General features: G+C 39.9%; 1 protein-coding gene across 1 annotated transcript in view; it reads right to left on the bottom strand.

The window, feature by feature from the left end:
• Positions 1-857: 857 nt before the first annotated feature.
• LOC126812467 (acetylcholine receptor subunit epsilon-like) overlaps positions 858-15219 on the bottom strand; it is a 35524-nt gene continuing 21162 nt past the window's right edge. The window contains exons 2-4 of the mRNA XM_056098402.1: positions 12814-13052; positions 12346-12585; positions 858-932 (exon numbers count right to left, since the gene is read on the bottom strand). Of these exons, the coding sequence (XP_055954377.1) occupies positions 858-932; positions 12346-12585; positions 12814-13052 (554 nt within the window). The remainder of the gene's footprint in view (positions 933-12345; positions 12586-12813; positions 13053-15219) is intronic.

Genomic DNA, 15219 nt, shown 5'->3' on the forward strand with positions numbered 1-15219 from the left:
ACTTTCTCCTGGCACCGATCCCGAACGGTGATAAAGCGACACGGCGCCAACAGAAGCCACAACAGATACAACCTTCAAACATAACATAGTGCAGACGTAGACGCCTAAAATACTAATGTTGTCTGAAACTTCCGGTAACAATTCTGATAACGCAGAAAGTGTGACGAAATAGGCCAGGAGAATAGAAACCGATACAGAAATCTTTTCCCCAGATTCAGCCGGAACTAGGAAAACAACAGGATTCAAAACCACTAAAAGACAGATTGGTAAAATGATGGTCAGTACATAAAACAATGAATATCTTGATAAAGAAAACTGGAGTATTATCTGTTGGGCCTGGTAATCAACGACGAATTCTTCACTAGTCAAAATATGCACCAAGTTCCATGTACCACTTGCTGTATTCAGCGGGCGTATCTTCGTTTTTTGCGAAAGATTTACCTCTGACACTGTACTTGTCCAATGTGACAAACCGATGGAACAAGTCTGTGTATCGAACGGGAATTTTCCAAGGTTCATCTTACAGCTTGTTTGGGTTGTTCTGCCATTGTACCAAGTTACTGTACCGTTGCTGTCAACAGAGAGTTTGTTGTAATCTTCAGGTGTTAAGATGGAGGATTGTAGAGACAGACTGTTCAAAAAGTATAAATCAGGAACCCACGCCTTTTTAGCTGGGATTACAATACGATCGATCTCGTCATAATCTGTCTTATTCCATACCAAAAAATCGTCTTTCCAAGTTAACTGTATCCAAATTGACGCTACCAATGTCTGCGAAGATGATTCAAGTTTCCTAATAGAATCTAAGATAAATACAATGTCAACATTAACAGGAGCTGATGCGTTTGTTATGGGTCTCACATCAGGATTGTAGCTGTCAAATAATCTCTTGTGCAATCTCTTTGTAACGCTACAGGAGCAGGATGAAAATCCTATGAAACACAATGTTAACAAAGTTAGTAACATGTCTACAAGAGAATGTACATACGTCTGTTCTAACTAACTGATGCACACTGCTTTGTAATTGACTGGATTATTTCCTGGTTTATGATTTAATTATTGATTCATTAATAGCCATTATATAATGAACAAAGTAAATACCCGAATGTATAAACACAGTAATATCTGTATAAATAATGGATGTAATATTGTTTAACAACTCATTAGTTTGATGCAGAATTCCAGATCTAGATAAACACCTTCTGATCTAATTGTCTGTGATAAACAACTACAGTTAAACCCACATTAATTATTTCTGACCCCACACAATAGCCCACGTAAGCCATTTCAACAAACAGATTGAAAATCATGTTAATGCTATAAGCTACAGTTTTTAACCGTTTTGGCTGTGAACGCGATAAAGGCTACCGAAAACCATGTGTGAAACATTGTGATCATGAGAGGGCGAACCCTACCAATTGCAGCCATAGAGGCTATATTCTTCGACGGATTCCTTTTAAATAATTTGTGAAACATTGTGATCATGAGAGGAAATGCAAAGAAGCTTAACTTCCCACTGTTCTGGGTTATCCGTCGCTTTACAGCGGTGTGCAGCGTTATACCCCTTTTTAGAAACCCCTGTAAACACGATAGAGCAGTGATTCTCACCCTGTGTACCGCGAAATTGAACGGCACACTAAGAAAATTTCTCACTAAAGTCAAGAAGCCAGCTGTTTGACTGATGAAATTCGAAACACTGCAATAAAGTAAGTCCATAGCTGTGTTTTTCTTTATTTAATTTGAGTCATTCTATGTGTGTATGACTAGTCTGTGTCTACGGTTGTATGCCGTCTATGACTTGCCATGTTTTTATTTTGCAAAATTCAAATATTTTTCATATATATTTAGCCAGGTGTGCCGCTATTTTTCCATGTGATCCAAGGTGTGCCATTGGCAAACAAAGGTTGAGAACCACTGCGATAGTGGCTGTAATAGTCTTGTTTTTGACAGATCCTTTTCAAATTTGGGAGCCACGGTGGGTAAGGCGCTGGTTCGCTAGCCTGGTGGTCGCGGGTTCGCTTCCGGTTTGACGGGGAGGGCCTGATAAGAACAGCTGTCTAGTAGGATTGTGGTTTTCAAATATGTTCTTGTGCAATCTATTTAAAACGGTGGAAGATGAAAATCCTATGAAACACAATATTAACAAAGTTAGTAACATGGCTGCTCAATAGCGCTTTACAAAACTCAGACATGGGAATTTATATTTCTCTAAAATAAAGTTAAAAGAAATTGCCCATGTATTGTAGTGAATATAAATTATATCAATTTATTAGATAACTATTGCACTGAAAATTCTTAGTGTAAAGAATGTAATCCATTAGAAATACAACATTTTGTATAGTAAAGCTATATGACGCCATGATGTCATAATTTTTATGGCGTCATAATTGGTACCCAAAATGGCGCATGTAAATGAGTTTTCGGAACATTCCCTATACAGGGCTGGATTTTACCCTGATATTATAATTTGATTAGCCATTATATACTGAACAATCTACAAACACAATAAGAATTTGTCATATAATGGATATATTGTTTAACCACCGATTAGCTTAATGTAATTTTCGAGTTCAAAATACATATAACGGCAGATCATCTAATTGTGTTCGATTGAAAAAAGAAGCCGAATCAATGTCATTTAATATAATGGACGAACTAGGATTTAATCGCAAACATAGACTTATTGAAAATGGCATGTCAATAGCAATAGAGCACTTTGTGTAAATTATGTTGAAGAATTTGACGATGATGGTTGTTATTTACCTGCAATTTTTAGCCTTGATTATTCTTATCGACTGCAGCTGCAATTGATATACTATTCGAGGCTTTGAGCAAGTAAAATTAGGTTCAATTATAAAATGTTCAACATATATCATCACAGTTTGCATGGAAATAGTGAAGAGTGGAACACTGAAATCATAATCTTATCTTGCCGAACAATTTTTCTGTATTTTTGAGTGACATGACACCCCGTGATTCTGGTGAATAGAAGACACGTCTTTAAATGACATTTGAAATATACGCCTTCTCGTATTTTCAGCACACAGCATTTTTTGTAAATTTCCCAGTAATTCTAATTTTTAAAGCTGAATAAAACAAAAAAATACGCCTGAAATAAAGGAATCACGATCATCAAGTCGCATTATTTTTTTTTTTTTTTTTTTTTTTTTTTTTTTTTTTTTTTTGGTATTCGCCGTTTTAAGAGAATAACAGACACTGTGTGTCATTCTGAGTAGACAATCAGTGGCATGGGATTAAAAGAGGTGTTATCATTATTTACTGCTATCAAATGTAGAATTACTGTAGTACTACGGACTTCTTTATATCCTGGGCGCCATGGAAAACGCATCACTTAGTTTTTCGTATAACAAAATGATCCTGTAAACATATCTTATTTATTTTGCTTCTTATTGTGAACAATATTCAAATGGGAACACACCAATAACAACACATTTATATACTTATGGATGTTTATTCTGTAATCAACGGTACAAAGTCAGAGGGGTCAAAACCAAAAGCACGACACAGATGTCAGTAGCGCGTGTGTCCTCCACGGGCTCTTACGCACCCTGTGCAGCGACGTCGCATGGAATTTACCAATGTTTGAAAGAAGGCCTGGGGCAAATTGTTCCATTCTTGGACAAGAGCAGCTTCTAAAGCAGCTATGGCGTGCATCTGTGGTCTCCGATACAGACGGCGTCCAATCTCATCCCAGACATGTTCTATCGGTGTCATGTCCGGAGACATGGCTGGCCAGTCCAAGACATTGATGTTGTTAGCAGCCAGGTAGTCCATACTAAAACAGGCGGTATGCGGACGTGCATTATCTTGTTGGAAGTGCTGAAGTTGTGGGTGCGCTCGAAACATCGGAACGACAATTGGTTGCAAGACATCATCACGGTAGGCTACAGCATTAACGCGACCCCTGCAAATGTGTAGGGCGGTAGGGTGATGAAATGTGAAGCCTCCCCACACCATTACACATCCCCCACCCCATCGATTCGTTTCGAAGACGCAGCAGTCTGCAAGACGTTCCCCAATACGTCTCCACACACGGCCATCAGCGTGATAAAGATGAAAGCGACTCTCATCATTGAAGAGCACACTTTGCCAGTCTACTCTTCTCCATATCAAACGCCGCTGACGGTGTTGATCCATGAGGATAGCTCCAACATAAGGTCCTCGTGCAGGGAGTCCTACTTCTCTTAGACGTCTTACGATGTTGGCACTTACTGGTCCTTGTCGTCCGACGACTGCTGCACCTGTTCGAGTGACGGTGTTGATCCATGAGGATAGCTCCAACATAAGGTCCTCGTGCACGGAGTCCTACTTCTCTTAGACGACGTCTTACGATGTTGGCACTTACTGGTCCTTGTCGTCCGACGACTGCTGCACCTGTTCGAGTCGCTGGGCGGAATCTGTCACGCAGATGAGTGACCCGGATGTAGCGGTCTTGAGCCTGGGTTGTAACGCGTTGTGGACCAGGACGTTGACGGTCACGTGTTGATCCAGTAACTCCGAACACGTTCCACCAACCTTACAATAGTGGACGGATGACAATTGAAGTGTCAGGCAATAGCACGTGTAGACATGCCAGCCCTGGACATTCCCATGGCTTCATTCCATTGATTTTCAGTGTGTCTCGGCATCTCTAGCTCGTCCAACAACAAATTACGACAGATTGACGTTTCACAGTTCATGTACTGCACATTAAGTTGAAAACCTGCTTTTAAAGGGCTCACACACAATGCTGCACGTTAATATTGGGTTTTTCATGCGCATCTCGTGCAATTTTTTTTGTGCACACGGGCCGATATTTTTTGCGTTTGGGATCATTGTGTGAAACAATAGTTCATAGTATTGCATAATATTATACATACAAAACCACCTAGTAATAAAGTATTTGGGGAAAAAAGTGATGCGTTTTCAATGGCGCTCAGTAGAATGTTGTGTTACCTTGTGATCGTAAATAATACCACAGTAATATTAGTTTCACAGCTTTATTGGTAAACTGGAAATAACTTTGCAGGTTCCTCGTTCTCAAATATATAATGGCTTCTTGGAATAATCTGGTGAGAGTCTAATTTAGCTCTCCTCTACACCCTAATTTATACCCACTAATTTCTGCAGGTCTTCGATAACCTTGAGGTTAATTTCCACCATATAAGGAAAACACTTTATTTCCCACCACAAACAGAGATAGATATTACCTTATTTGGTCTAACTCTCCTTCTAATTGAGGTAGAATGTTCAAACTTGGCGTAGGTGTCTATTAGGTGAATGTTTAAACTTGATGTAGATGTTCATTAGGTGAATGTTTAAACTTAATGTAGATGTTCATTAGGCGAATGTCTTGACTGAGTTCAATGATTAACATTTCGAGCTGCCGCTAAGCAGAGGTAATCGATTTCATTTGTCGATGGACAAGATAATCTTGATTCTATCTGATAGAGATTGGTGAAACTTAGTGTATGGTTTGATTGCTCGATACATTTGAAAAATGTGCGATTAATTAATATGTGTCATCTTTTTATTTTGGGATTTCGGCGGGGGACATCAGCCTCACTGTTGGCTTGTTTCAACATCAATCGATATAACCCCGCAAGAACCAGAAACCGGACAATCCAACGTATAGCCTCCTGGATATTCAGTCATATTAAAATACAGATGTGACGTCATCTTTTGATGTTGGCGTAACAATAGGGGAGACGATGTCACATTCATTTCCACAGTAAAGATCTGAGCTGCGGAATATAATCGTGGCAGAGAGAACAATGAAATGGAGTTTAACGTCCTACTGTTCTGCTCCTAACCTGGGCTAATGAAGACGGGCATACGCCATACACTGTGCTATGAGGGAAATTTTGCCCGGACAGCGGCACTACGGCCTACTCTTATATTGACTTCCAACTGTCAAGGGATCTTTTACGTGCACGCCAATGTGTACACGGGACCTCGGTTTTTCGTCCCATCCGAACGACTAGACAGCTTTCCTTGTCAGCCCCTCCGTCCTGCATCACTGACAAGGGAAAACCACGCCGGAAAATCTGGATGAACTTTCTCGGCCAATGCAGGGATCGAACACCCGACCTCCAGGCTAGTGAGCTAGCGTCTTCGTGGCAGAGAGAGAGAGAGAGAGAGAGAGCCTTGACGACCAACGTCTTGGAAGGCCATCAACAGCATCCATTCAAGAAAAAGCATGACATGGTGATTGCTGATCGACGATTGCCCCATTCCCCCTCGATATATTGCCAGTGTTATGGGCACCTCACCTCTCATGAGAGGGTTGAGCACATTATCGCCATCGAGTTTTGAAGCAGATCCTAATATTTTGGCCAGATTTGTAACCATGGATGAAACCAAAAGTTAAAAAGGAACTAGCCGGTCGTCATTGTCCAGTAATTATGACGTCCGTATCATCTGTTAACGACTTCTTTTTTTTTAGGGTGGGCCATGGAAATTTATTCCTCTTAACTTGTATTTCACCTTCAGCATAACGATGAACTTGCTCACTAATCAGGAAACAAACTTTCTCCCATGGCCTTAGGTGGAGAACAGTAGCACCTTTAGCAGAACGATGAAGTTGCTCACTAATCAGGAGCACCGGTGTTCGATCCTGGTTTTGACTGAGAAAGTTCCGCAAGCAAACCTTCTTCCATAACCCTGGGTGGAGAAAAGTAAGACCTTCAGCATAATGATGCACTTGATTAATAACCAAGAGATTGGGTGTTCGATTCCAGTTCTGACTGACAAAGTTCCGCAAGCAAACTTAATTCCCATAGGCGTATGTCATCAACCCGGTTGGTGGAGAACAGTACGACCCTAAACACCATTCAGTTCATTCTATTTATATCACAGTCGTCACTTAAACTTACAAACATTTCCACTTTTATTAATCTAATTTGAGCATAATAGACACGGGTATTAATCTAATTTGAGCACAATGGACACTGATATTAACCTAACTTGAGCACAATGGACACTGGCATTATTCTAACTTGAGCACAATGGACAATTTTATTAGCCTAACTTGAAGACAATGGACATTGGTATTAATCTAACATGAACACAATGGACACTGGTATTAATCTAACATGAACACAATGGACACTGGTATTAATCTAACTTGAGCACAATGGACATTGATATTAATCTAACATGAACACAATGGACACTGGTATTAATCTGAAGTATAAAGGAGAAAACTCTTTGTAGAATGTTCAGATAAGCCAAGATTACACACGTCATATCATCGAAAACATTACAAATGTGACATAAAAAAAATTCACACCGAAGCAAAAGCAGTAACTAAATACTTACTTAAAAATAAAGACGGCACAGACAATAGAGATTAGCAATGCTAAAGTACACATTATATAGCACATAATCCGATCAAATGCTCCGGACACGTCCTGCCAGCTAATGATTTCCTCGTCTGGATTTCCATCATTTGGGTGAACATTCTCATTTTTGAAACTCCGTCTTCTGGTCTTGCCCAACCAATGGTAAACTCCTTCCCTAGGCACTGATCCGGAACGGTGATAAAGCCACACGGCACCAACAGAAGCCACAACAGATACAACCTTCAAACATAACATTGTGCAGACGTAGACGCCTAAAATACTAATGTTTTCTGAAACTTCTGGTAACAATTCTGATAGCGCAGAAAGGATGATAGAATAGGCCAGGAGAATGGAAACTGATACAGAAATCTTTTCTCCTGATTCAGCCGGAACTAGGAAAACAACAGGATTCAACACTGCTAACAGACAGATTGGTAAAATGGTGGTGAGTACATAAAATAATGGATATCTTGATAAAGAAATCTGAAATATTAGCTGTTTATACTGGTATAAAACATCCACGAATTGTTCACTAGTCGAAAGATGCTCCAGTTTCCATGTACCACTTGCTTCAACCAGACTCCCATTTGTGATCTCTTTTGAAAGCTTTACCTCCGACACTGTGCTTGTCGACTGTGCCAAACTGATGGAACAAGTCTGTGTATCGAACGGGAATTTCCCAAGGTTCATCTTACAGCGTGTTTCGGTTGTTCTGCCAATGTACCAACTTACGGTACCATTGCTGTCAACAGAAAGTTTGTCATCTCCAGGTGTTAAGATGCCGGATTGTATAGAAACACTGTTAGAAAAATATAAATCAGGAACCCACACTCTTTTAGCTGGGATTACAACACGACCAATCTCATCATAATCAGTCTTATTCCATACCAAAAATTCGTCTTTCCAAGTTAACTGTAACCAAATTGACGCCACCAATGTCTGCGAAGAAGATTCAAGTTTCCCGATAGACTCTATGTTAAAAAGAATGTCAACATTCACAGCAGCTGATGGGTTTATTATGGGTCTCGCATCAGGATTGTAGTTGTCAAATATTTTCTTGTGCAATCTGTTTATAACGCCACTGGTGCAAGACGAGAGTCCTATAGAACTCAATATTAACAGAGTTAGTAACATGTCTTACGTCGAATAAACTGATATACACTGAACATTGCTTTATAATTTACTGCATTTGTCCCGGTATTATGATGTAATTGTGAATGTTATTCAATTCATTGAGAGCTATTAAAGACTGAACAAAGTAAACACTATTCCAATGTATAAACACAGTAATATCTGTTTCAATATTGATAAGGAAGGTGATATTAAATGGATGTAATATTGTTTAGCGGCACATTACTTTGATGTAGAGTTCTAGAAACACAAAACAGAATCTCATCTAATTGTTAATTTAAAACTGAAGCCAAAACCATTAATTAATGTGTTTGTAATTGATGAATTTGATGCAACAGCACACGTAAGCCATATCGATAAACAGATTGGTGTGACTGCGGATGCAGGTGTAAATGTGGGTCAAGATGTCGATGATAGTTTGTGAAAGTTCCACCACTAGTTGGTTCTGTAAAAGATCTTAATTGGGCGACGACTGAATGCATGTGTAGAGCAGTTTAATATAGCTTATACGCTGGGGGGGGGGGGGGGAGGGGACATTTTACATTGTTCATACTCCATGTATATTTTACACCATGAGGTCTAACTATCAGTTATGGTAAATAATGTCATCTTTAACGCAGGTATAAGACGGGGACTCAACAACAGATATTGATGTGCGTGAATGACCAAACTCCATACTCAACCGAAACTAATATATCTTTATATACAAGGATAGCCCGGAAAATTGTAGGAATGATGTAGTGGAAGAAGTGTAAAATATGACGGAAAATGGCGGATTTTGATGAAAAAACTAATAAAGAGGGACAAATTGTAGATTATGATGATGAATTATGATTTGTGCAGCTCTTAGGGAGGGTGGGGCTTTGTGGTATGAATTTAAGGGGTCAATTCTAACATAGGATTAGTTGAACGCTTGTTGGGTCAGTTCATATATATATACTATTCAAAAAAGTAGGGGATATTTGATTTTTAAGTGTTATTAAAGTCACCTAATGAAACTGACGAAGAAACAAATGACAAAATGAAATGAAGTTCACATTCATCGATTTATTCCAAATGATAGTTAGACTAAGTAAGGCACAGACTGACCATTATAAGGGTAAAATGATACCCGGGGTCAAACAGCAAAGTTACCACAGCATCACAACCAAGTCAGTAACGGGTAAATCCTCCTCTGTTTGCCAAACAAGCATTGATCCGACGTGGCATACTCCTAATGAGACGTCTAAGGTCATTTTTGTCCAGATTGTCCCATTCCTGTTGCAACGCAGCAGCAAGTTCTTGGACATTGGCAGGACGTTGTTGACGTTGACGTAACCTCTGTCCAAGCATGTCCCAGACATGCTCGATGGGGGAGAGGTCGGGACTCAGTGCTGGCCAAGGTAATGTTCTGTTGTTGGAGGTAACCTGTAACGATCCTGGCCCTGTGACATCTTGCGTTGTCATCCTGGAAGATGAAACGGCGGCCATGACGTCGTGCGAACGGCACAACATGGACTGCCAAGATGTTGTCCCGGTAGTACTGGCCTGTAACACGCCCTGCAACAACATGTTGCCGTTCTTCCAGCAACAGTGATGCCTCCCCACACCATAACAGAACCACCCCCAAATCGATCATGTCTGATGACGTTAACGTCTTGGAAGCGCTCGTTTCGACGACGCCACACCCTCCTACGTCTGTCCAAAAAATCAACAGTCAACCTTGACTCATCTGAAAACATCACATTGCTCCAGCGTCGATTATCCCAGTGTTGACGATCCCTACATTAACGAAGACTTGCCTGAATGTGATGATCTCTCAAACAAGGGATCACGCGAGGACGTCGGGCGCGAAGGTGACCCCTATGCAGTCGATTCCGAATCGTCTGGCCACTCACTCTCACACCAGTGTCTGTTTGAAGACGAGCGCTGATCTGATTTGCTGTGATGACACGATTTCTCAAGGCCAAGGTACGGATAAATCGATCCTGGGCTTGAGTTGTCGCCCTTGGTCGACCTGAGCGTGGTCTGTCCTGTACAGATTGTGTATCACGGTATCTGGACCATAGCCTGCTTATGACAGACTGAGAAACATTCATCGTCCGCGCCACAACCGCCTGTGTTGTGCCGATCTGTAGCATGCCAAGGGCACGTAACCTTTCATTTTGGGTAAGCCGACGCATATCAAAATTTGTTTTCTGGTCACTAAAACAATTAAACTGTTGTTTCCACCCTGGAATTCAATGCCACAATGAGTGTAACATTCAAAGTCAGAGTCGTGCAAATCTTGGGTTGGACCCCCATGATGATCCCAAGCATCACATGCATTCCATGCGGTAGCTATTGGTGCGTTTGGGCGTCACATGTAACTGAAAATGTTTCTTCTGTTAGTTTCTATAGTGACTTTTTTCGTAGTCATTTGCATATTTTAGTATTATGCCCCCAAAATCAAATATCCCCTACTTTTTTTGAATAGTGTATATATATATATATATATATATATATACTAACATTCCAACACAACCTGTTCCAGAGTCACGTCCTCTTTTCGGAAAACCCTATTAACATGGAAATGAAATGAAATGGGGTGTAACGTCCCACAGTAGTGACAGCGGCACTACGGCCTACTCTTATATTGAAGTCCAACTGTCAAGGGATCTTTTACGTGCACGCCATTGTGTACACGGGACCTATGAACATGGTAGAGGCTACATTCTTTAATGGCTTTATTAAAATCTGATGTGAAAAATTAGGGGAAATAAGAGGACGAATCATATCTATTTATCCTTCCTATTTTATTCCGAAATACCCGCATAAGGCCTGTCGTCGCTATCAACCGAGGTCCGGTGTACAAGTTAGTGTATACGTATAACAAACCTTGACAATTGAAATGCAACAAAGAGTAGACGGAAGGGAAACCGCCACTCTCCGGGCAAAATGCCACCTTAGCACACTGCATGACGTACAACCGTGACGTCCAGATCACTTAGGACAGGACAATATGACGTTAAATTTCAATTTGTTTTTTTCCATACCTTGTTGGAAATGGGGCGTTTAAAAATAACATCATATACCGTATTTGTACCTTGAGCACAACGGAGACCACAAGTAAGCTGTTCAGATAAGCAACGATTACGAGGGCTAGATGAAAAGTTCTAAACCTGAAAAGGTTAGATCAATTGGGTTAAACAAACTTTTGCCACTAACAAGTGAATGAATCAGAGACATATTAACTACAACTGTAGTGTTATTATCTTCGTACCAGACCTATCTCGAGATCCTACTCACTTAAATCACCAGAAATGGTCAAAATTAGCTACAGTGCAGTCATCAAGTACCAGCAACTGAACGAACAGTGGAGAACAGTACGACCCTAAACACCATTCAGTTCAATATATTTATATCAGAGTCGTCACTTAAACTTACAAACATTTACACTTTTATTAATCTAACTTGAACACAATGGACACTGGTATTAGTAAGTATAAAGGAGAAAACTCATTGTTCAGATTAGCAAAGATTACACACGTCATATCATCGAAAACATTACAAATGTGACATAAATAAAATTCACACCGAAGCAAAAGCAGTAGCTAAATACTTACTTAAAAATACAGACGGCACAGACAATAGAGATTAGCAATGCTAAAGTACACATTATATAGCACATAATCCGATCAAATGCTCTCGACACGTCCTGCCAGCTAATGATTTCCTCGTCTGAATTTCCATCATTTGGGTGAACATTCTCATTTTTGAAACTCCGTCTTCTGGTCTTGCCCAACCAATGGTAAACTCCTTCCCTAGGCACTGATCCGGAACGGTGATAAAGCCACACGGCACCAACAGAAGCCACAACAGATACCACCTTCAAACATAACATTGTGCAGACGTAGACGCCTAAAATACTAATGTTTTCTGAAACTTCTGGTAACAATTCTGATAGCGCAGACAGGATGACAGAATAGGCCAGGAGAATGGAAACTGATAAAGAAATCTTTTCTCCTGATTCAGCCGGAACTAGGAAAACAACAGGATTCAAAAACGCTAACAGACAGATTGGTAAAATGGTAGTCAGTACATAAAATAATGGATATCTTGATAAAGAAATCTGAAATATTAGCTGTTTATACTGGTATAAAACATCCATGAATTGTTCACTAGTCGAAAGATCCTCCAGTTTCCATGTACCTCTTGCTTCAAACAGACTCACATTTGTGATCTCTTTTGAAAGTTTTACCTCCGACACTGTGCTTGTCCACTGTGCCAAACTGATGGAACAAGTCTGTGTATCGAACGGGAATTTTCCAAGGTTCATCTTACAGCGTGTTTCGGTTGTTCTGCCAATGTACCAACTTACGGTACCATTGCTGTCAACAGAAAGTTTGTCATCTCCAGGTGTTAAGATGCCGGATTGTATAGAAACACTGTTAGAAAAATATAAATCAGGAACCCACACTCTTTTAGCTGGGATTACAACACGACCAATCTCATCATAATCAGTCTTATTCCATACCAAATATTCGTCTTTCCAAGTTAACTTTAACCAAATTGACGCCACCAATGTCTGCGAAGATGATTCAAGTTTCCCGATAGACTCTATGTTAAAAAGAATGTCAACATTCACAGCAGCTGATGGGTTTATTATGGGTCTCGCATCAGGATTGTAGTTGTCAAATATTTTCTTGTGCAATCTGTTTATAACGCCACTGGTGCAAGACGAGAGTCCTATAGAACTCAATATTAACAGAGTTAGTAACATGTCTTACGTCGAATTAACTGATATACACTGAACATTGCTTTATAATTTACTGCATTTGTCCCGGTATTATGATGTAATTGTGGATGTTATTCAATTCATTGAGAGCTATTAAAGACTGAACAAAGTAAACACTATTCCAATGTATAAACACGGTAATATCTGTTTCAATATTGATAAGGAAGGTGATATTAAACGGATGTAATATTGTTTAGCAGCACATTAGTTTGATGTCGAGTTCTAGATACACAAACCACAATCTCATCTAATTGTTTTAGATTAAAAACTGAAGCCAAAACCATATTAATTAATGTGTATGTAATTGATAAATTTGATGCAACAGCACACGTAAGCTATATCGATAAACAAATTGGTGTGACTGCGGATGCAGGTGTAAATGTGGGTCAAGATGTCGATGATAGTTTGTGAAAGTTCCACCACTAGTTGGTTCGGTAAAAGATCTTGATTGGGTGACGACTGAATGCATGTGTAGAGCATTTTAAAGGCCCAATACCACTTGTTGTAACTGAATAATATGTCCCTGTGCTGTTTTACGTTTTCGTGACCCTACCGTCTTGCCATAGATTTTAACTTGTAGTCGTCAAATAAGACACTTGTTACTAGAACTAAGGCACCTTACGGTAACCAAGCTGACGCTACGCTCGTGTTTTCTTTATCTTAAACCTACAATTATTTTGTGTACTTCGGTAATGGACATTTATTAAGCTTATCATTTCATTCCATATAATTTACTGACATTTATTTCGCATTTGCATTTGGTTTAAGCGTCACAGCGAGTGTCGGTGCTGTCTTATATCTGAGAGACTGGACAATGAGATCTATGAACTGGTTAGAACCCGCCATTGTTTCCAACATGGGTTGATATTTGTTTTGTTCGTCATAATTTTGTATGTGAAACTTCACAGTGTTTTTTACCACTTTGCCCATTAAATTAACATCGTTCCAGGACATCGTCGTTCTATGATTTATTTGTGGGAGTGCGTTAAGCTGATCTGACGCGTCCGGTTTGTTGACATCTTCGACTTTGCTGCGGGTAAGGCCTCAACGGTACTGTCAGAGTTAAAGAGTCGTCTGCAAGCCGACAAAACAGTACAGTAAAAAACACTAAAGTTATTCATAGTAATTGTTATGAACACTTCGCAACACGCGAATTAGTTGTTGATCTTTATTTGTGGTAAAATTATTAGTTTCTTCAAAACGTTTCAAGACGAAGTTTTAAAAGTATGGAAGCCCATCAAGGCGACAATGAAACTCCAATTGCGCAAAATTCATCCAGAAACCGAACGCCATCTGTGAAATTCCTTGAAAACGCTATAATGGAGAAAACTAAGAAGTTTTGGAAGTCTCATAAAGAACTTAAACACCACGTTGACATGTTATTGCGAGCAAAAGCCGGATCACCAGAAATCCCAGAGTTAAAAAATAACGTTGTTGTCTCTCAACTTGCCTTCAAGCACGAAGCCACAGAGATTCAAGAGTTATTTACCCGTGATAAATCGGAATCTGGACAAGCTGAAGCTCTTGAAATTTCGTCTAGAACAGTGGAATGGTTAAAGATATCAGATAGTGCACTGGCTAATAGCATTCCACCACCTATCCCTTGTAAGGAAGGCACCCAAGAGCACCCCTGTGACGATAAAAAATCTGCTCATTTGTCAAAAGCTTCTACTACATCAAGTTGTGCCAAGCGACTGGAAGCTAAGGTACGAGCTGCTGAGCAGAAAACAAAATTTGAATTTGATCAACAGATTCGACAGTTTCAGTTAACCAAAAAGTTGAGAGAAGCTGACCTCGAAAGCCAGAAACTACTAGATGCTTCCAAATTAGATGAACTTAAAAGTAAACGAGACCTCGCAATGGCTGAAGCAGCAGTAAAGGCCTACAGTGGGGGATCAGACATTGGCTCTGTTGATGATTTGGCATCACAGCTTGATCGCTCTAAAGCAACCCAGGACTGGATAAACGACGTGAAACCAGTTTTTGATA

The sequence above is a fragment of the Patella vulgata genome, chromosome 2 (genome assembly GCF_932274485.2).
Source record: "Patella vulgata chromosome 2, xgPatVulg1.2, whole genome shotgun sequence".
Taxonomy (NCBI): domain Eukaryota; kingdom Metazoa; phylum Mollusca; class Gastropoda; family Patellidae; genus Patella; species Patella vulgata.